The sequence below is a fragment of the Poecilia latipinna genome, unplaced genomic scaffold (assembly GCF_001443285.1).
Source record: "Poecilia latipinna isolate Pla-1442-1.1 unplaced genomic scaffold, P_latipinna-1.0 Scaffold1340, whole genome shotgun sequence".
Classification (NCBI taxonomy): domain Eukaryota; kingdom Metazoa; phylum Chordata; class Actinopteri; order Cyprinodontiformes; family Poeciliidae; genus Poecilia; species Poecilia latipinna.
The window spans coordinates 25,233-46,642 of NW_015113956.1; the positions used below are offsets into that span (position 1 = coordinate 25,233).

General features: G+C 39.6%; 2 protein-coding genes across 3 annotated transcripts; both read right to left on the reverse strand.

Moving 5' to 3' along the window:
- Window positions 1-679: 679 nt before the first annotated feature.
- On the reverse strand, window positions 680-15,425 carry eftud2 (elongation factor Tu GTP binding domain containing 2). Its single transcript, XM_015055886.1, has 28 exons — window positions 15,274-15,425; window positions 14,190-14,305; window positions 13,950-14,112; window positions 12,690-12,768; window positions 12,518-12,593; window positions 12,098-12,163; window positions 11,970-12,005; window positions 11,759-11,849; window positions 11,589-11,671; window positions 11,338-11,504; window positions 11,078-11,202; window positions 10,681-10,744; window positions 10,505-10,595; window positions 10,252-10,387; window positions 9,666-9,793; window positions 9,350-9,543; window positions 9,156-9,267; window positions 8,936-9,076; window positions 8,750-8,851; window positions 7,154-7,236; window positions 6,936-7,022; window positions 6,113-6,239; window positions 5,431-5,518; window positions 5,235-5,353; window positions 4,333-4,427; window positions 4,097-4,250; window positions 1,018-1,125; window positions 680-914 (listed from the first exon to the last, which is right to left on the reverse strand). The coding sequence occupies exons 2-28, from the start codon at window positions 14,292-14,294 to the stop codon at window positions 819-821; spliced, it is 2,916 nt and encodes a 971-aa protein (XP_014911372.1). The 5' UTR covers window positions 14,295-14,305; window positions 15,274-15,425; the 3' UTR covers window positions 680-818.
- Window positions 15,426-16,445: 1,020 nt separating this feature from the next.
- Window positions 16,446-18,786, reverse strand: phospho1 (phosphoethanolamine/phosphocholine phosphatase 1). 2 transcript variants are annotated; one of them, XM_015055889.1, is made up of 3 exons: window positions 18,680-18,786; window positions 18,214-18,281; window positions 16,446-17,957 (listed from the first exon to the last, which is right to left on the reverse strand). In XM_015055889.1, exon 3 carries the CDS (start codon window positions 17,910-17,912, stop codon window positions 17,145-17,147), a length of 768 nt encoding a protein of 255 aa, XP_014911375.1. In that variant the 5' UTR covers window positions 17,913-17,957; window positions 18,214-18,281; window positions 18,680-18,786; the 3' UTR covers window positions 16,446-17,144. The 2 variants fall into 2 exon arrangements, with proteins under 2 accessions (XP_014911375.1, XP_014911374.1); XM_015055888.1 differs by having other exon boundaries at window positions 16,446-18,019.
- Window positions 18,787-21,410: the final 2,624 nt, after the last annotated feature.

Genomic DNA, 21,410 nt, shown 5'->3' on the forward strand with positions numbered 1-21,410 from the left:
ATGAAAACAATAAAAACATTAATTACATTGCAGCAAAAAAAAAAAAAAAATACAACTTGTTCCAATTGTTATTAACGAATAGCAGCTTTACAGGTTTAAAGGAAAACAGTATTTCAGCTGTTTTGCAGTTTTCTGGAAGTTTGTTCTAGATGAAAACTGAATGATTCTTCCTCATGTTTGGTTGTGGTTCAGGGGACGCAGAGCAGAGCACAACCAGAACCAGAACCAGAACAAAGACTTGAGAAATCTGAAAGGTTGATGCAGCAATGACAGGTCTTTAATGTATTTTAGTGCTACATCATTCAATAATTTATAAATTTAAGTATTTTAAAGTCTGTTCTCTAATAGGGAACCAGTGTATGGAACATAAAGTGGGGCGATGTGATTTATTTGACTAGTTTTATGGAGGAAATGTTTTAGTGGTGAATTGCAATTTATTCATGATTTAACAAATAAAAATGACCTTTTCACATAAAACCAGTTTGATTTGAACAGCTTTTCCCCCTTAGTAAATAAAAGTATTGCATCACCATTTCGTATTCACTCAGGTTCTCTTTGACCGATATTAAAATTAGTTTCATCATCTGAAACAAGAAATCTGCATGGGCACCGTAAAATACAAAAAACATCTGTATTTGGTTTAAAAACATTTTTATTCAAACATAATCAAGTCCAACTCTTTTCTCATTTTAACTCCAAAGACAAGTTGAGCTACAAAAAAAAAAAGTTTTGTACAAATAAAAAAATAAAAATACAAGGACAAACAGATGGATCCGATGTTTAACAGCTACACCTGTTCTGTAGATTGAAAAGTTCCCTCACATCGGATAATTAAGCACCACGTCCTGTTTCGCCAACTCCAACAACATGGGATCGTCGAAGAACTTGCTGATACTCACATCTTCGCTCAGACCCTGCAAAGAGACAAAGATTATTAGTATTTTTTTATTTATTTAAATGCAAAATTTGTGGTAATATTTTAAATTCGAAGGGCAAACAGGCGTGCGGCCGACTTGCCTTGCGTCTTCTGGTCTTGATCATGAACTCTCGGGCCAGGTGGGGGGCGGGCTGAGGCTCGAGGGGCCGGATCACGATGCTCTTGTCCAGCGGGTCACCGGGAACAATCTAAAACGAGCATCAGAAGCAAAACAGACACTCGTTTACGTTCAACAAACACGTAACGTCTTCAGCGCCAACAAGCTGAGTGAACATTTTAAACGGTCCGTCACGTTTTTCCTGACTCAGCACAGCAACCGTCATCGAAACGGGGCGGGGGGGGGACGAGACGCAAGTAGTGTCACTCCATCAAACGGGACCAATATGACAACAATGCAACGTTTGCAGGATGAGTTGGAATGCAGACGAGCTCACGGATGTTTAAAATTATTCACCAAATCCACTCTAAGCAGCCTGACCTTCATGGGACGAATGGGATATTCATTGTCATTTGACGGGAGAGGAAGAGGAGGCCTGCGAAGGAATGGGATATGATAGAATAAATAAAGTCTTTCTGAGCCTTGGGGGGAGATTTTGACTGGAGGAAAAGAGGAAAACATAATCAAAGGAGAAGCTGGAGCCCAATCAACAGATGGAAGGGAGCGGCTGAGGACAGAAACTCGACGCGACGCTGTTGGCAAGCCAGTAGATGATAAAACTAATGAGGGAGGCACAATATGGCCTCTTAAGGTTAATGGGCCAAACAAGGCAGTTCAGGGACTTCTTTGTTCTTCTCGTTATCTGGGGCAGCCGAATCAATATGTGCTCGCAGGAATCAAATCTCTCCAACACAAACAGCAGAAAAGAGCCAGATTGTTGAGTGAATTGGGAATGAGCAATTGCAACATGCGTGCTGACTAAGCATTTCGCAATAAGAAATGAATCAATTAATCGCATGATAAATTAAAATGAGCTCAATAAATTCCATTTGCATAATTGTTTGTTTTTCTCTTTTTTTTTTTTCTACCAAAGACTGGATGATAAAAGTTTCCAGTCTGGTCTCTCCTATTACGTTTTTGAAGGACAGTTTTGTTCACAGAGAGTTTAATATTCATTTTATTTGTTGTTTTGGAAAAAGAACAAGATTGTTTATCACAGTGACTTCTCAATAGCAAGATTTGTTATTGTGACAGGCTTAGTGCTGATTGGTGTTAAATCTCAAGAGAATTTCCTTTAAAAAAAATGAACATTTTGCAAGGGATAAATGGTGAAAAACTGTTCCTCTCTGCTGTTTAATAATCAGATTTATCTCAGCAGGAAATGAAATGAAGAAAAATATCTTAATAAAAAGCACATAAAGCAGAACCAAATCTGTCACTGCATTTTATTTTCTCATCTTCATATAATTTAAATAACAATGATGCAAATATTCTCCAGTGCATGCCTGACATAAATAATTCATGTCTGATGTCGCGTCGGATGCTTTCATTTTCACCTACGGGGGCATGAAACATTAGTTCAGATGATGAAACGTGAAATGTTTCCACTCCTTTTCTTTTGCTCACAGATTAATGACTTTGCAGTGAAGTATTAATCTAGCCTAAGTGGAGGTAATTTTCACTGACACAGCTCTACGGAGTGCAGACGCAAACACATGTCAGATAAGAGCAGCCAGATGCAGACAGACACATAAAACTTGAAAAGTAATGAGTCGACACTCGGCTGTAACTCGGGATCAAAAGCCGTTTAACCGGAGCGGCAGACGGAGGCGCCACGCCGGAGCCGCAACGCGTGTTGGTTGGTACTCCCGGCGTTCCCACACGTTCCCAAACGTACCTCCAAACTTTCCAAACCAGCAAAGGTCAGTTTTCAAAGTATAAATACAGAATTCCACTTTAAACTACCTCAGGCTTTCCATTAGGCCTGCAGCTAACAATTGTTTTAGTAAAGCGATTATTTTGATGATCGATTGGATAAAAGAAATTGGCTCATTCTGAAAGTTTTTCATCCTAACCATTTAAGTCAATTTTATTCAATATTAAAAAAAAACACACAAAAATGTAAACAAACAATTCCCTTTTTGAATAAGAAAATTTACATTTTATTACCCAAGACGCAATAACAGCATTCCTTTAGTGAACGCTTGATTATTTTTACATCTGCAGCTAAAAAATACTTCTTGATTTGTTGATTATCATTTGGATTAACTGATTAATGATTGGTTAACAAAAAGTGCTGAACATGAGGTTTTATTTTTTTTACAAAGTGAAGCTAAAACTATGCCACTTGAAGAGTTTTTGTAGAAAATATTTACAGGCAAAAAGGGTTTTTCTTTCATCTTAAACGCAGAATCTATATTTTTTTTATAACTTCGGCTTAATAACTGCTCTGACTGTGTTGCTCTTTCGGAAAATTGCTTCTTTCAGCGTTTGTACACTTCAGTTTACAATTACTCAATTACTAAATTAGTTGACGATTACATCAATAATCGATTCATCACGATTAATCAGATTTGTTTTAGATTTACTTTCAATTTATCCTGCAAAAGCTAAAGGAGATGGGATGAAAAACGTGCATGAATGCAAGAAAGAAGGGTGGATCGATGTACTTAGAGATAGATGGGTGGAAAATGCATGAATGACAGATATACGATGGGGGACTGGATGAACGGATGGAAAAACACATGAATATATAGATGAAGGGATGCATATTTGAAAGGATGGAAAAATGCATAGATGGAAGCAAGTAAGAAAGAAGGATAAATTGATGGCTAAACATACAAGTGGATAAATGTACCAACAGATAAAACGGATGGTGCAGATGGACAGACAGGTCGATGGACAAGAGGATGACTGAATGACTGCAGTGATGAAAAAGTAAATGGAAGGCTGTATATGTGGAGAAAAGGAGTGATGGATGGACGGATGAAGGGAAGGACAAATTGACAGAGGAATGAAAACAAAATCCCAGGATAGTTTTATAGTTATTTACATCTTTCACATCAAAAACATGCAGCATCAGCATCATTCTGGTTCTAAGAGACAAAAGTTAATCTCGCAATTAATTTAAACAGATTTCTACTTGCCAGGATTTTTGTTTTTAGTAATCCAATCCCCCAAGAGAAAGGAGCTGACTGCATGTTAGTGTCCATAAATCTCACCTGCCAGTGGTGGAACACAGACAGCGCGAAGGCCTGACCCTGTGTGTGTGTGCGAAGGTCGGTCTCAAAGCCGAACGAGTCTATGGCCGGGATGAAAGCCTTGATGGTGTACAGAGGAGAGCCGGGTATGGGCGCATCCTGGGTGACGTGACCTCTGATCGATGGCGAACAAAGATTATTTCAATAAGAAAATGAAAAACGGTGAGTGTGAAGCTTGATTTAGGAGGCAGACAAACCTTCTTCTCGCCAGAACGGTGTAGACGGCAGACACACAGTCAGCTGGAGCCTGGACCTCCACAAAGTAATACGGCTCCATTAACCTTGGAGTGGCCTGAAATGAAAGGGTTACTACAGATTAAAGTAGGAAGAAAGGCCTGAAGAAAGACTGTAGCATATTCATGAGAACACAGCATCACAGTTTAGTTAAAACTCTTCTAATAGAGATAATTAAATATTTAAAAATAAGAAAAAACAGATTTCAAACACTTTTCAATGTAAGTTTTCAAACTTTTCCATCAGCACACTTTGGAGATTAAGAACGACATAAATTAACAAAAAAAAAGACAGTTTCAGTTCACTATTATATAGTTTCTTACTGATAATATATTTTATGATAGTATTTTACATTCTACAGCAGGGACAATGTAAACTACAATGTAGCTAAATGTTATATTTTCACACACCGTGTACGCCTAACTGGTCTGAGAATTTTTTTCTTTGCATTTTTCATTAAATTACAAAATAATTACAAATTTTCAACAGCCAAGACCTAAAATATAAGACAATTAATAATTAATTGAACCATTAGGCATAATAAATACTCATTTCAATGAAACTATGCAAAGGTGAATAAACGTCCCGCTCAAATTAACCGCTTATACACGACGTACAAAAAGACGTAAAAAAAAAAAAAATCTCTAAAAAATGTTAATTTTAACTAACCTGAGAAAGAAACAACTTCAGACATTGAGGGAAAAGAAATCTGTCATTTTATTAGGTGTTTGAAAATATCTGGTTTCAAGTGTAAATCCAAGTGTTGGATTACACTTTCTTACAAAATTGTGCAGCATTTTAGAGGATCTGAAGCACCAGTAACAAAAACAAAACATAACAAAAAACCGATCTGAAAGGCTCTGACCATGAGAAAGGCAGAGTAGACCACCCTCCTGGCTGTGGGGATGACCTGACCTCCTCCTCTGTGGAGAGGCTCCTGAGCGATGACGGCATCCAGGATCTTAAACTTCACATTTCTAATAGCTGACAGGAGCAAAAACAACAAAAAATATGAATAAATCAGTCCACATTTCATTCAGAGGAAGAGTGTCGGTCCTTACGCTCATCACACAGAGGTCCCTCCCTGGTGCCCCACTGGAATCCCTGAACGATGCTGTCTTTGACTGAACCGAGCAAAGCTTTGTCCACCTGCAGAAAACACACAAAGGCTCTGAGACTCTCTGGAAGAACACAATATTTTTAATCAATACATTCATCAAAAACCAGCAAAAAGACTCATTTTAGTTTTTTTTTAAAAAATAACCTAAGGAACTAAAACATTTAATTTCATGCTTTTCCGCACTCAAAACTCCAGAGTTCTCCATCCATTTATACCGTTTTTTAAACCTATAAATGAAAACATTCAACATGAATTTGATGCAGATAACAGGAAACCGTAAAGCGTGAAGTTTTAGGCACACAACGGGGATCTGCTGGGATGCTGCCGAGAGATGTGGAGGCAGTACTGCATATGACTGGATGTATGAGATGTGTATACATAAAGAACCTTTGCTAAACAACAAAATTGGAAACATTTTTTTTTATTCCTCATCTTGACCTGGAAACCATTTAAATTCAGTTTCAGATGGAGAAAAATCTGCTTTTTGTACAAGTAAGACAAAAACAAGGTCCATTTAATTAAATTACTGTGGCAAACGCTGGAATGCAAAAAACATGAAAAAATATAAGTAAATATATAAGAGTTGTGCACAAGGTTTCTTGCCAATAGTTTTTCTGACTTGCCTCCGAAGGAAGCGTGTCATCCACGAGAATATTTGGCCCCGTTGTGTCTGGTCCAAAGGCCCAGATAGACCTGGCAGCCAGCAGATCCCAGTCGTACTTCGTCTGGAAGAACTCTCCCAGCTTCTTCCTGCCATGACAAAACAGGACAGTTACTGGTTGGGGGTGGGGGAGTGATGGGAGGTGCAGTGTGTCAACTGGTACATTAAAGAGATTGCTTTATTTGGGGGAGCAACGGGGGGGTTAATGGAAGAGAGGTATGTGCTATTATATGCTGGCAGAACCAGGTCCAGATGGCCTCACAGACAGCAAGCCTCACTCAAGCAAAGGATGCAATCAGGCCCGCTCTTCATACAAGAGGAACGGGGAAGTGCTCGCATGCTTTCAGTGTGCAATTTAATTAGAGAGAGTGAATTAATCAATAAGCAAAAGTGAGGCAACATCGTGGGGGCATTTCTGTGATGCACAGGCAGCCACTCGGCAGCGAGCGCAAAGTTACTGTCGAGCGCCTATATATTTAGCAACTTTAAATATTTCACTTCGTAAATAAGGTTTTCCTCCACTGCCTTCTATGACCGCGTTTAATTGCAGAACCTCGTTTTTCAATAACTGCTCATTAATCCCAGCAAAGGATGAAATGAGAATAAATGGTCAGAAAAGCGCGGAAATGTGGAGGAATTAAGCTGACATCAAAGCAAAACGAGCACATCTGACATGAAAGGCACATTGTATCACCCGGATAATAAAGCAGTCAATTAAACTGCAGCAGCAGCAGCAGCAGCAGCAGCAGCAGCAGCAGCGAGCGGGAGAGTCTTCAGCGGCGTACCTGTTCCACGTGATCTGCACCACTTCGTTCTCGATGTCCTCGGCGAGCCCCTTCTCCAGAGGCTCAGCGATCATGGTGATCTTATTCCTGGAAATCAAACCAATCTCAGTTTGTGCTGCTTTATCTGAGCAGCTGTAATTATCTGGTGAAGCGCCATCAGATCACACTCTTGCCATTGTGTTCAACTTGGATCTGACAAAATGGGGGTAAACACTCACTTTTTGTTGGGCGTCTCAGCAAAGCACTTAAGAGACGACGTCTCAACCACCGTTTCACAAAAGGTCACAACAGGATCAGCAACCTGAAGGGAAAATGTTAAAAAGAGATTTGTTTAAGAAAACCATATCAACAAAAGCATTTAAAAAAAAAAAAAAAATCACTTTTCAACTGCAATAATGACAATAATCCACACACGTTTTTATTTTTGGTGCCATTTTGTTTGCATATGAAACACGCAAAACAAAATTAATTTGATTTTGTAATTTGACATCTTGAAATTGGGCCTCTGTCTCTTTAAGAAGCTTCTGCTCTTTCCGACACTCTGCCTTCAGCACATCGACACAACAATGCTCCTCATTATGCCATTTACAACCGCTCTTAGGAGGAATAGTTCTTGATGAACTCAGCTGAGTTCCTCCAGGTGTTTGCCAATTGCTGCTGCTGCTAGTCTGAAGGAGTTGAGTGGGAGAGGAATTACAGTCTGAGTTTGACGTCTAATCGCAGAAATGATTAGAAGTACTGTGAGCTAAAAGTCCAAACATCAATCAAAATGATGCAGATGTATGAGTTTGTCTATGTGCTCAGGGCTCCTTTTGCATCAACTATAATAAGTAGCTCCATAATAAGCATCACTTCAGAATACTGTAAATTTTCCTGGTAGACGGCAGTGATGACCTTGGACTTGATCAAACGTGGCTGATTGACTCCAACAGATAACAAGGTTGTCCAAATTATCACTCACTGTAGAAACTTCACACTGCATCTTAACAGCTTTGATTCTGTGTCTCTGCACAGAATCAAAGCTCCACCCTATGGACATTGCTCCTTTTCCTGGATACTTCAGGGTGGACGTGTCTTGAAGCACCACCTTCAGTCACTGCGACACTTTGGGAACTGAACCACAACTCTTGATTGGGGCTTGCTGAGCAAAAGGGATGATTATTTTCTCCTTCCATCACTCTGTAACCTTCAGGATTTTGGGTAACTTCCTTTGTGTCCAGTGTGAGCATCTGCTGCTATGAGTCTCTGACCAGCTGGCTAAATGCTGCATTAGCATGTAAAATGAAAGTTCATAACATTTGGAATATATTAGGCAGCAATTACTGTACTCCAGACAGTTCTATGGAATATGAATTTTGAACACACCGCTATAGCAAAGACTATATATATATTTGAGACATATTTTGCAGCCTCTGAAGGTTGTAGTCATCTTTGTTACTCGTCACATTTTTTTAGTTTGATTTTTTTCTTCCACTCAACATTCTACTAATATGCTTCGATGCAGCATTCTATAAACTATGTTTTTTAGCAATTACCTTTTGCAATTCATTTTGCTTGGCGTCAAGCACTTTTTCCTGATTAGGAAAGTTATAACATTACATTTTTGTGTTATTATTGTTTAAACTATCTACGACATAATTTCTTTTCGTTCAGTTACAAGCTGAAGCTGTCTTAGTCCTTGCTTTTTGGATTTAATTACCAAAATAAATGCCCTTTTCAGTGACAATCTATTGTAATTAAGATTCACCTGCAGTTTCTTCCTAACCAACCTAAAATGTCGTAGTTACATAATTATAATGAGCATTTTTACGTACTTTAATGTCGATTTCTGAGTACATCTTCCTCAGATCATGCATGACACAATCCAGATAAAGCTCTCCTGTCCCTAAGATGACATGCTCTCCAGACTCCTCCACCTGAAACACAGTCAACACGTCAGTCAGCTCCAACACACCAAAGTAAATAAAATGATTCGACACGGCGACGGTGCTCAGATGTACCTTTGTGGTTAGAGACGGGTAGCTCTTGTTGACTTTCCTCAGTCCGTCCAACATCTTGGGAAGCTCGGACGGGTTGACGGGCTCCACGGCGATCTTGATGACCGAAGCCGTGTTAAACTTTAACGGCCTGAAAATCTGAGCCTGTTGGAGAAAGAGAAGTTTCTTCATTGTGGTTCATAGTTCTAAATATCTTTTTAAAAGCTTCTCAGTGATCCCGGACCTCTTCGTTCCCCCGTGGTTCTGTGATGGTGGCCGTCTTCACGATCGGCTGGTCGCAGCCTTCGATCAGAACCCAGTTTCCCGCAGGAACTCGGTTCACTTCGATTTGGTATCTGAGACGGTGGAAGAGGCTGTGAGTCTACCGAGCAATCGCTGACTTCGGAGCTTCATAAACGAGCAAAACCGGGAGGTTACCTGGCAACAGAGATCCAGAGGCGACCCACAGTGCAAATCTGCGAGTCTTCCTCGTCATCCAGCGTGTAGTTCTCTCCCAGAACCTTGACCGGCTGACCTGCCTGAATGGTACCGCTCAGAACCCTGCCGAAGGCATGGAACTGGACCCCGTCCTCTGTGCTGTACATCTTAGTGGTGTGGCACATCAAGGGACCCTGAGAAACATCAGGAAGTAAGAAGACGAGACTTGAAACTAAAATAATGTTGTTTTTTATTTTTTGTTTAATATATAAACTTTCCTGTAAAGAAGATTGTACTAAGCCATGAAATGACTCACATCAGGATCACATTCCGCCATGGCTTCTCCCAAGTCAGAGTCCAGTCCTCCTGTGTATGTGTGGTCTATCTTTATTTTAGCACCCTCTTGTGGTGAGGGGATGTGTTGCACACACATGTCCACAAAACCTGCAACGAAAAACAAAAAATGAATGGTTCAATACGACAGGTTACCGACACATTTCTCATGGCACTTATAGTTAATGCAAAATTAATGTCTGTAATAAAGAGCCACAGAAATATATATAAAAAAAAATCTCTACCAAAATTTCCAGAAATCTGAGTCCTTATTCAAGCTAATTTTTTAAAGAATAAATAAACAAAACCAGAAGATATCTCGACAGTGGCCAAATTTTAAAAATAAACCAGACATAAATAACAGACTGTCAGGAGAGAAAAAGAGGGGAATAAACAAATGAATGAATGAAGAAAGGTCAGACTGGAGTGAACTTTTCCACATTGTAGCAGCAAATAAAGTGTGAAAATATACATATTTCCCCCACAATCCTTTCCATATCCATATTTATCGGCACCAGGAGAAAAACTTCAATCAAATCCAAATGAAGCACAAACGTCAGACTCCGTACCGGTGAACTCTCCAAAGAAACGGTTACAGACCAGCCGGAGCAGAGGCCTGATGTTCAGCTTCAGCTCCTCCTTGGTCAGGTGGATCCCAAGTTCATCCAGAACCCGGGGCAGGGTGGTGTCCACATCCCCAACCACCTGGACGCACACACAAACAAACCATTTGGGGAAGGATCACACACAGGAGGTTTGAACAGAGAACTGAGCTGCTAATCTTCATGGAAACGAAAACAAACAAAGCGAGCCATTTCGAACCTGTGAGAGGATCTTGTAAAGAGGCTCCAGGACAAACTCCACAAAGCTGCGCTGGGAGTTACTGGTGGGAGCCTTCTTTGTGAACTTACGACTAAACAGAGAACAAAGAAAAAAAGAAAAAAACATGAAAGAAGAGAAGAGCTGCACAGATTTTAGCAGAGAGGCTGAGTGCTCACGTTTTGGGGTTGAAATAAATGTCTCCCCAAAGCCGCTTTGCAAACTCGTTATAGTTGATGTCACCTGGAAACAGAGGAAGGAGACAGGAGTAAGTTAGAGCAGTTTTCTATTATCCACAGTGACGGGGAAAGTATTCACGCCCTCACATTTTACTTTCTTGCTTTTTAACAGATAAAAGCCCCTTTCTTTACAAACAAAATACATTAATTTGTCTTAAAATGCAACAAGACAGACGAGCAACTGAACTAAAAGTTGCAGATTTTATGTTTACTCAGGATATGTTTTGCGTAATATTCAAGCATGTAGGGTTATTTGAAACGTGTAAAACAGAACAAGCAAACAAACAAACAAACAAAAAAAAAAAAAATCAGCATGTTCATTGATAAGATGTCTCACCGTAGGTGTCTGAGTAGATCTTGGCGAAGGACCCCAGGGTGAAGCAGATGCTGTACTGAGAGCTGGCGAAGCAAACGTTCCCGAGGAGTGGAGACACCACCAAGTTCTCGTCTGTGGAGTAAGTACTGAAAGACAGAAGGAACGTCACAAACGCAGAGCCGGGGAGTCTAAAGTCTTTTTATTTTGAAACTCAAATGTTGTTTTCATGCTTTACTTTAAGGCTTGCAGTTTCCCCTGTTAATCAAACAAACCAGAATTACCTGAGCAAACCGTTGACCTCGTCCACAATGTGTCGAAGTTTATAATAAGCATCTGTTGGCGGCAGTTTGAGCTCGACAATGAGCCGGTCCACCTTGTTGATGCAGATGGTGATGGCCATGCGCTCCTGGACTGCATGTTTGATCAGGCGCTCCGTGTTCAGCATCACCTGGTCAAAGAACGACAGAAGATTGATTCACTTATTCTAAAAAGAAATAAAAATGAATACCCCTCTTAGGAAACGTCGACTCACTCCTTCAGCTGCATCGATGAAGAGGACAACTCCATCGGAGATCCTCATGCTGGATGTGACCTCATCAGAGAAGTTCACATGGCCTTTTCAAGGAGACATACTGTCAATGTTTTGTTCATTTTTAAGAAAACAACACAGATAAACATCTTAATCGAGCTAATATACAAGACCTGGTGTATCCATGATGTTGAAAAGGTAGGATTTTCCTCTGGAGTCTGGCAGCACCATCGTGACTGGAGTGCTTTTGATGCCGACCCCTCGCTGATAAAAAAAAAAAAAAAAAGCACCAGAAACGATGAAGAAACAGACACAGTAATAACCCAACAGATTTAAATATATACTCTCTGGTTAATTAAAGACAAATATGAATGAAGGGCTCACCTCCTGCTCAGTGAACAGGATGTCTGTGTACCGAAGCTGGGGGGGGGGGGGGGGAAAAGGTCAAAATCCACTTTGGGCTGCAGTTGATTTCAACACATTCAAGTGAAATTGAGGCAGAGAACACTCACATCGACATCATCCCTCTTTCTGATTTCAGGATGAGTTTGCTCAATCAGGCAGTCCACAAAACACGTCTGAGAGGAATGAGAACATTCGTCAGGGCGAACAGAAGCTCCATGATATTAAGAGGAAAAACTACATTGGACGTGATATTAATGTTTAATATTTCAAAGACATTTAGTTTTTTTTTCCTAACACTGTGACAAGCACAAATAACTTTCTCCCCTCAGGTGTGTCTCCAGCTTATATAGCAATCTTTAGCAGCGCAGCAAAGTCATAAACATAGGCCCTCGTTTTTATTCTAGCTACATATATGTATTTTTTGTCATTTAAACTTGTTTCTTGAGCAAAATGCCAAGGACAATCCCCCAGCAAAGAACAGAGCATGATTTGAGAGAGCCAGCAGCAGCTAGACAGCTGCAGCTAACCTTGCCGTGGTGGAGGTGACCACAGAGGGTGACGTTACGGATCAGCTCGGTACCGTCCATCAAATCTGCCAGAAACCTGCGCGGACACAAAGGGTGAAAGAGACGAATGTCACTCTGCTGCATTCTGAATCGTCGGCATTTTTATCCGCATTTAACGGGCTACCCGACTCACTCCATGTCATAAACAGTGGCAGGTAACTCCTGCTCCATCAATGTGAACTGCTTGTGCTTGACTGGCTTGATGATGGGCTCTGAAGAAAAGGGAAATAAGGAAACACTGATGAGCATAATGTTTGTCTTGTTTTCAAAGACAGTATTCTGTTGCTATGTTTACGGCACACATTAATTTCAGAGTAATTTTGATTGCACAAAAATGATCTTCATATACATTTGATGTTTCAATAAAGGTAAAATCAAAATAAAATTAATACAAAACAACAACAAAATTACAGGGCAAGAAAAATGCATAATAAACATGAAAAATATGAGATCTCAGAGAAATTATATCTCTAAATCTTAGTTTTTGTAGTGCTTATAAAAGCAGAGTGATAAACTAGTTGTCAGACTGGGAAGCTTTCACAAAGTGATAAATCACTTGTCACAAAACTAAAACAGCAGAACAAGATGAGTCTGGAAAACAAACTTTAAAAAACGTGTGACATCTTTAGTGTCATTTTTTTTGTTTTGTCTATAGATACAAGCGAACAAAAATTAAATCAAACTTTAAATTTCCATCTCCAGAACAAATACCTGCACAAGCCTGATTGTGCAAAGAGCAGTGTACAGAAAAAGAATGCAACTGGCAGATTAACAGGGAATACGTTGACAAAAGCGAGAGCTGGTAAAAAGTGTTTCCAAGACAAAATAAGGCATCAAACTCACTGTGATATACTTTGACAAAAGAAAGTACTCTTCAAGAGCAACAAAAAATGGAAAGAAATAGGAGTCAGAGTTTGTGGCAGGACTGTTAACAAAGATTAACTGAATTGCATGACCAACAAACAGTCTTCAATTGAGAAATGAAAACAGTATATGACAAAACTCCATCTTGTACCATTTGCCCACCAGAAAATTACATAACAATGTTGATGAAGAATATCGTTTTTCACTAGTAAAGTCAGTTTCTCAAACAACTCAAGCAGGAAGCAAACTCTCGAGATACAAACATTGGTTTGAGTTTTCCTTAAAAATAGTGCTTTGATTTAGTGGTTATAAATCCCAACACACATGAAACTACATATTCTTATTTTCACATGTTTTTATTCACCAGATAGACCTCGTCTACACACATTTCTCAGTGCTTTTGTAAACAAATTCAGAATCTAGTCAAAGGAAGCTCTGCAAGGGGACTAAAAACAAGCTGCTCCAGATAATAAAATGTGACTCAATCCTTATAAAAATATATATATATATATAAAATTCTTCATCTCACCAGTAAGCGGTTGTGTGTCTTCTTCCTGGACAATAGTTTCCACTTCCGGCCCGTAAACCTCCTCTGCTGTGGGATAGTATTTCTTGTCCTCATGCAGGACCACCTCCATGCCAGGTACGTTCTCATCCTCATTTGCAGGCTCATCTTCTTCATCCTCATCCCCCTTGAGGAAATAAACACCATGACAGGTTTTCCACTGAAATCTTTAGCAATTACAAGTAGTATGAATTTGAAAGATACCTCGTCAATGTCCCTGTCCTCTGCATCCAGATCATCGTCATCGTCATCAGAGTCCAGCTCTGGACCGATGTAATTACCAAACTCGTCATACAAATCAGCCTCCATCTTCTAGAAAACTGCAAAGGAAATCAAATATTTAGTCTTGGGCTCATGTTGAAGAGAACACAGCAGCTCTGAGAAGATTAAACTTTTTGAGACTGAAATGTAACAGATATTTTGCAATGATAAATGTTAGGGGTGAAAAATATGTAAAACAAAATGCTGGAACAACCAGGTTGTGTAAGCCTCCATTAAAACTGCAGAACTTTTCTTTCTATACATTTTTTTGACAACTAACTGTAAAACAGAACTGCGTGAAAACAGATAGATAGATAGATAGATAGATAGATAGATAGATAGATAGATAGATAGATATGTTTCAGTCTCCTACAGAGCACAAACACATCAAACAACAATCTATCAGTTTGTAAAAATATGCAAATGAGTAAATCTTAGGAAAAAGCTACAAGTACAAATGAGTTTTATTTCAGGTTCATTAATTCACTACTACTGAAGTGAGAGAACAAAAAAAAATCATACATTCATGTTGCATCATTTCATCTGCAACGAATTCTCCCATAATTGTACAGTTTCTTACTAAATATAAAACATATACAAACTAACTGGTATTTGTAATTCATACATTTACGGTTCTTCAAATGTGTACAGTTTTAATAGTTTTAAACGTTTTCCGTGCAAAATAAGATAAATGAGTGGAAGTCTGGCTATAATAGAGATGATCAGTCAGGCTGTACCACAACAGCTAATGCTAACACTGATATTCTCGCGACGGTTTACAGTTCCCGGTATTTAATTTACGAACGTCCCTGACAGAAAATAAACAAAAAGGTTGACCGGAAGAAATTCGGATCTTTTTCAGGTAATATTTTTTTTTTATCAAATAGCATATTGTCATGCTAACGAGCTAAAATGGTAAAGATTTGAACGAGCTGCAAGCTACGTAAGAGGTACGTTGCTGTTCAGAGTTAGCAAGCGATAGCATGCGGATCCCAACTAAATCATATATAATATTATAAATACGTACCTTTTCCGGATAAAAAACGGAGACTTAATATGAAATCCAAAACAATAAGTTGACTTTTATAGACAGTATACAAATGCTCATTCAAATAGCGCCATGCGTATGAGATGCAACTGCCGTATATCCTCTTCTTCTGGTGTTTAATGGCGGCTGGCAGATCTTTAAGTGCCAATGCTGCCATCTACTGGACTTGAGGATAGATGAGAAATGTACATAAAAAAAGTGCCTGGATTCGTTCTTTACCTTTTTTATAACTTGACATTTTATTTTATTTTATTTTATTTTATTTTATTTTATTTTATCAATCCCTCAAAAAGACTTTATATTGTACTGTTAATATTTAATCTGTTCGGTGCTTCTTTAAATTGTAATCTTTCTTGTTCATATGCAAGAACATATGAACAATCTATTTAACCATGAAGACGCTAAACAGATTCAGGCAGATTATAGTGATCACATTTATCTGTCATATTAAGGGGTTTCCAGTTATTTTAAGAGTTTTGTTGAGACCTGTATAACCTTTTCTGAGACATATGAAAATGTATTCACTGTTTTTCTTACATGCCCCTCAAACTTCTGCACAACTGCCTTATCCTTTCCCCCAAGATTTTAACAGAGTTATCAATTAACTTGTATTCAATTTTCCTCATTGGAATTTGAAACTCCTTTTTAATTATTGTCATTTACTGTTTATTCCTAAAAGAGAACATTCTTGTAGAGATGAGATTTGTAGTTATCCTCTGACACCACTAGATGGAATTAGACATTTGCCACCTCATGCCAACTAAACCAATTTTTCTTGGTAAAATAAAACTATAACAAAATAAATAAATGATTGTATATTTACATGTCCAAAATACGATATAAAAAAGTTGGATGTCATTTAAGAATTTTTCCAGCGTTAAACTCTTCTGAAATATATGCATTTATTCACGTTTTCAGGACATATTTTTTTAGAGAAGCATTTTAATGTTTTTTTTTAAAAAAAAACAAAATCATGTCTAAAACGTATTTTTTTTATGTCTGACATCCGAGATATTACAGTCACACAAAAGGCTATGCAAGACTTTTTGGAACTGTCAACATATTTATTAGGATTTAATCAAGAGAGTTTAATCTAAGACCTGTTAGAATCTGTAAAAAAAAAACAAAAAAAAAAAAAGGATTGAGACAAGCACTGTTTTAGGTTATGGCTTTATTCCTGCTGGTGGTATTTCATAGGCTGGGCCTATACACGGTACAGACAAAACAAGATAGCAGACAAATTACAGAGATAAAAATAACATTTCATTTACAATATAATGCATCTCTAAATTAGACAAAACTCTTAAAATATATGGTGATTAAAAAAGAATTAAAAAAAAAACAATAAAAAGACAGTTTGGTCTGTATTAATGCCCATCACCCCTAGGTGGCAGTGTTGTCAGGTTGACGCTATAATTTACAAACCCAAGTCATATTCCAATTGTGCTGTTTCTAAAATAAAAAAAAGCACAACTATAATATTGGGGAGAAATAAATGAATGACATTTCAAATATTTTAATCGTTCCACATGTAAACACAAACAACTCCTAAATTAATACATGAGCGGTAATATCGTATTGCATTTTATGCAAATACTTTTCCAAGCTCTGGCGTTTTCTTTACTTGTAGAGATGGTATAGCTACATTAGATTCTGATTTCATTCTCATTTAAGTTTAGCTGAAGAGTTCACAGCCTGTTCTTGTTATAGGCCTTGAAGACCCTTAACTTTACTCACAAAGGTTTCTTATTGCTATTAGAATTATATGTTTTACGAGTTTCATTTGAGAGCGAGACGTTAAATAGTCTATTTATTGGACTAATTCATTTTCTGCTCTCCCATCTAACTCTCTATTCCGCCACTAGTTTCCTCAATCGCGTAATCACATCTTCCCCGCTGACCCAAGGCACTGTGACCGCCTTGAACTCCCCGGGCATGGCTTCGTGGGTTTCTGTGATGAGCCGGTGCATGGGGAAGTCCCTGCGTGGGAAAGCCACGTCTCGGGGCCCGAGCGAGAGCGCAGGACAGAAGTCGTTGGCCCCATCCCCTACATAGAAGATCCTCTGGTAGGGGCGGCCGCGCTCCTGCGTCCTGCGCGCCACGTAGTCCCTGACGACCACTTGCTTGCACATGTTGTCCGGGCACCGCTGGCACTCGTGGGAGTGGAAGGGCCGCAACACCAGCCGACCGTTCTTGTTGAATGTGGCCGGGTTGGTGAAGATCCGGTGGAAGAGCTGGCGCACCCCGGCGCGTCGAAGCCAAGACTCGATGAAGAAGGTGTTGGCGTCAGACACCAGCACCACCTCAAAGTCATGCGCCGACCGGTTGCGCAGGAACTGGAAGAGGGTGAGCATGCCGGGGGATGCGGGGATCTTCTCCATGATGCTGCGCAAGTCGCTCTCGGTGACGCCCTGCTCCGCCAGGTAGGCCAGTACTCGCTGCATGTACTCGTTGTAGCGGCCGGGCTGATAGGTGTCCTTCAGCCAGCCGGGCAGGTACTGACCCGGGGCGGCCTGCACCACCATGTCGTCGCTGGTTTCATCCACGATGGTTTCATCGAAGTCAAAGAAGATTATGAAGCGTTTGTCCGGGGAGATGGAAGAAGAATGGGAGGCCATGATGCCTGTGTGCCTGGACCGGTGCTGCTCCTCTTCACCTGGGGGCTGTGGGGGGACATAACAGCAGTTGAAGACTGAATCCCCCATGACTGACCAGCTCCACTCCCCTATGTCCCACAGATGAGAATAATAAATAACAAAAACAATAAGTAAATCATAACTATATAATGTAAAACTTTTAAGGAATCAGGAAGGACTAAGGACTGATTAAATAGCACAACTGCAAATTGCAAACCTATGCAAATGGAAGCAAATTCTTATGTATATTTTGCGAACAAAGCTGTTAAACTGGGTCCCATACCTTGAATTGCGCCCACGGATCTCTTCACCTGAATCGCAGAGGCTTTCAAATTGTGCGGCTGGCCGAACCTGTGTGTGGGGAACAATTGGAGTATGGAGTTGCATTAAAAGGCAAAGGAAGAAAGTATTACGCTTTCAATTGGAAAACTAGAGGAACGACTTAATAAAATAAGTCAAAGGCCAAATGGAAATGAAATAATGACGTGCAAAATTGGCTGATATGAATTTTAAGCTGGTCTAAATTATCTAAACGATTTGTCGACCTATTCTCAGGCAAAATAATAAAAAAAACATTATTTCTTCAAAGTATAGGTACCAATCATTGCAGGCAATCTAAACGCTATTCGAAGAAAAAAAAAATCTAATAAATCACAATAAGCTCTAGCTTTTTTCAAATATTTTAAAAGCATATTTAAATTATGATTTAAGTCAGAAAAAGAAGAAGGTTAAAGCCATAAATGCATCACCAGCACTGGCTCCGATCCCCCGTTGTCAGGTTCAATCCGGTCTCTTTGGTTACAGAAGGCAGAGTTACAGCAGCAGCCGACCCGCGGCTCACGCACTTTTATCTGCGGAGCCGCTGTGAGCGTGCCCGCGGATTCAAGTCCGCCCATTTAATAGCAGCCCACAGTGCGCGTTCACGGCACTTTCATGAGATGAGAGGGTATAGGCAAAGAAGAGAGAGGGGGAAGGAAAGCAGGAATATTCTGTTGGATGAGGGTTCTACATATTCAAAGATCCACGTTTTTGTTTTTCCAAGTGTCTACGGTACATGTAGCCTTTTATGTAATCTGTTCTTGTTCAGCAGATTATCAGCTTTATCTCTTGGTGAAACATTTACAGTTCCTTGCAACAGTATTTTTGAACTTTTTCACATTTTGTCCCTCTGAGTCGAGTCTTAGAACAGCTATCTATTGGAATCATAGCTTTATTGGTTCAGCTTTCCGCATCCAGAAACTAGAACTATTTTGACATTTTACTTTGCAAGATTGTCCAAATTTAGATTGGAGAGTCTCTGAAACCATCAGTTTAAATATCCATTCGTTTAAGGTTTGGAGCTTTGGACATGTTTTCATCAAAATCACGTGAAAGGGCCGCTCTGGCCTTGTTATAAGTCTTTTGCTGCCTCCAGCAGGTTGAGTTCCAGGATTGCCCTGTACTTAAATCCACCACTAAACTCTGACCAGATGTCCAGACTCTACTGAAAAAGACCACCCAATCAGCATGTTTTAACATTGTGCCAGTCTTTTTATGGTGAAATGTTTTGGATGTTGGCCAACAGATTTCATTTTGATCACTTCTGTAGAGCACATTCCTCAAGTTTGTTAAATCAAACTGCAAACAAGGGCTCTCATAGCTTTATTCTTACCACTCTTCAATATAGAATACATTTTGTCAATTGAGCAACTAATTGTTTCACCTGAGCTGTAGACCATTTGAGTTCCTCCAGAGTTACTGCAACTAATGAATTCCTTTAATTGTCAGTGTAGGCGGACGGCCACATCTTAGAAGATCTGCAAAGGGTTACCCTAACCCTAACCCTCTTGCCTTTCTCTGATAATTGATTGAATAGCAAAGTAATGCCTGAGCTTCTAGGATAGTTATTCTATGGTCAACTGTCTCTCAACTGGCCACAAGTTATTTAACCCCAACTGAGACAATGAGTAGCTTCTCATTTCTTAAACAGCCATGCAGAAAGACATCTTGTGGTTGTGGAAAAGATGTTGGTCTGTTCAAGAAGGGTCAACCTATTGGTGTCAAGCAGAGAAAACATCTAAGGTGATTGCAGAAACTACAAAAACTGGGCTAACAGTTGTCTAAGAAGTGATGAGTATGTTCGTAAGGATGTTTGTCACTTTTTTATACTGAGAAATGTACTATTATTCAAGCGTCTTCTGAAGACAGTTGGTTTCAATAGACTTTACTTTGGGTATTTCAGTAAAGGACGCTGAATACAAATGCACACACCCCATACTTCATAAGATAAACATAGTTATTTTATTTCCACTTGACAAGTATGTCAAATATGGAAAAGGATGGGCTGTATAACTTTTGTTTGGGCGAGCACAAAAAAACATGTAGATCAGATTTGCAGAAAAACATCCTTTAACAGGAAGCAGTTCCAGTTTGGAGGCTTGTAACCTAAGTAATAAAATCTGTTCTGGTGCTATAAGAGATAAAAATTTACAACACTACTTTTAAATGTTGCCGTAAAAAACCCGCAGTGATTTCAAAAATCAATCTTGGCCTCCTTTTAGATTGCTGATCTATATTTAGTTCAGCGGGGCCATTTTAACGGTAAAATGCTTCGAGTCTGTTGTGAAGGCAGGACAGGGATGGCTTTCGTTGTTGGGTTTCACATTTGAGGAGATGACTGGATAGAAATGATTTAAAAGTAATCAAAATCTGAAATAAGGTTATGTTTCCATTTACTAACTACAGAGAAACATCAGTATCGCAGCAAGGGAGACCATGTTTGTTGCTTGTTCCTCCTGATAAGACCCTGCAAGTATGCTGATTAATGAAGCACACAGAACGAACAAACGGCTGGGAAACGCGACGTGAAGCCCCCTTCTCTTTATCTGCCTGCCGACAGACGCAGCCTCCTCCCTCCTCGACACCAGAAGGCGTAATGACTAACAGCTGGGGAGGCCGACTATTTTCAAACCCAAATGGGAATGGAGATGTACAGACGGCGTGTTATTATCTCCTCTGCTCGTGAAGTGAGCCCCGGTACCTGGCCACCCACTCACCAACAGTGAGTCACACACACTTTTCTCTGCACCCATCGGCCTGTTCTGCTACCTATAGGATTATGTGACTCATTGAACGCACCTGGTAAAGAGAAAGCAGGTATTCTTCCAGCAATAATGCGTCCTAAGAGGAGGGAAACACTACACACCAATGAAACTTGAAGACTTTTTGGTATTTACGAAGATGATGACCTAAATTGAGGGACTATCCTGTTAATTTACCCACAATGGAAAGATTAGTAGAAGATTAGGGGTGTTAATAGTAGTAAAATCATGTCACAATTCTCAGATTCAGTGCAAAGAGTTGGTAAAATGTTATACCAAAATCGCAGTGAAACTAAAAGAAGGCAGGAAAAAGACCAGAGCTGAAGCAAGAGTGGCATCAATCAGCAATAATCCACGCTGGAGCAAATCTCAGTTTGAAACATACTTAAACTGAAGCACA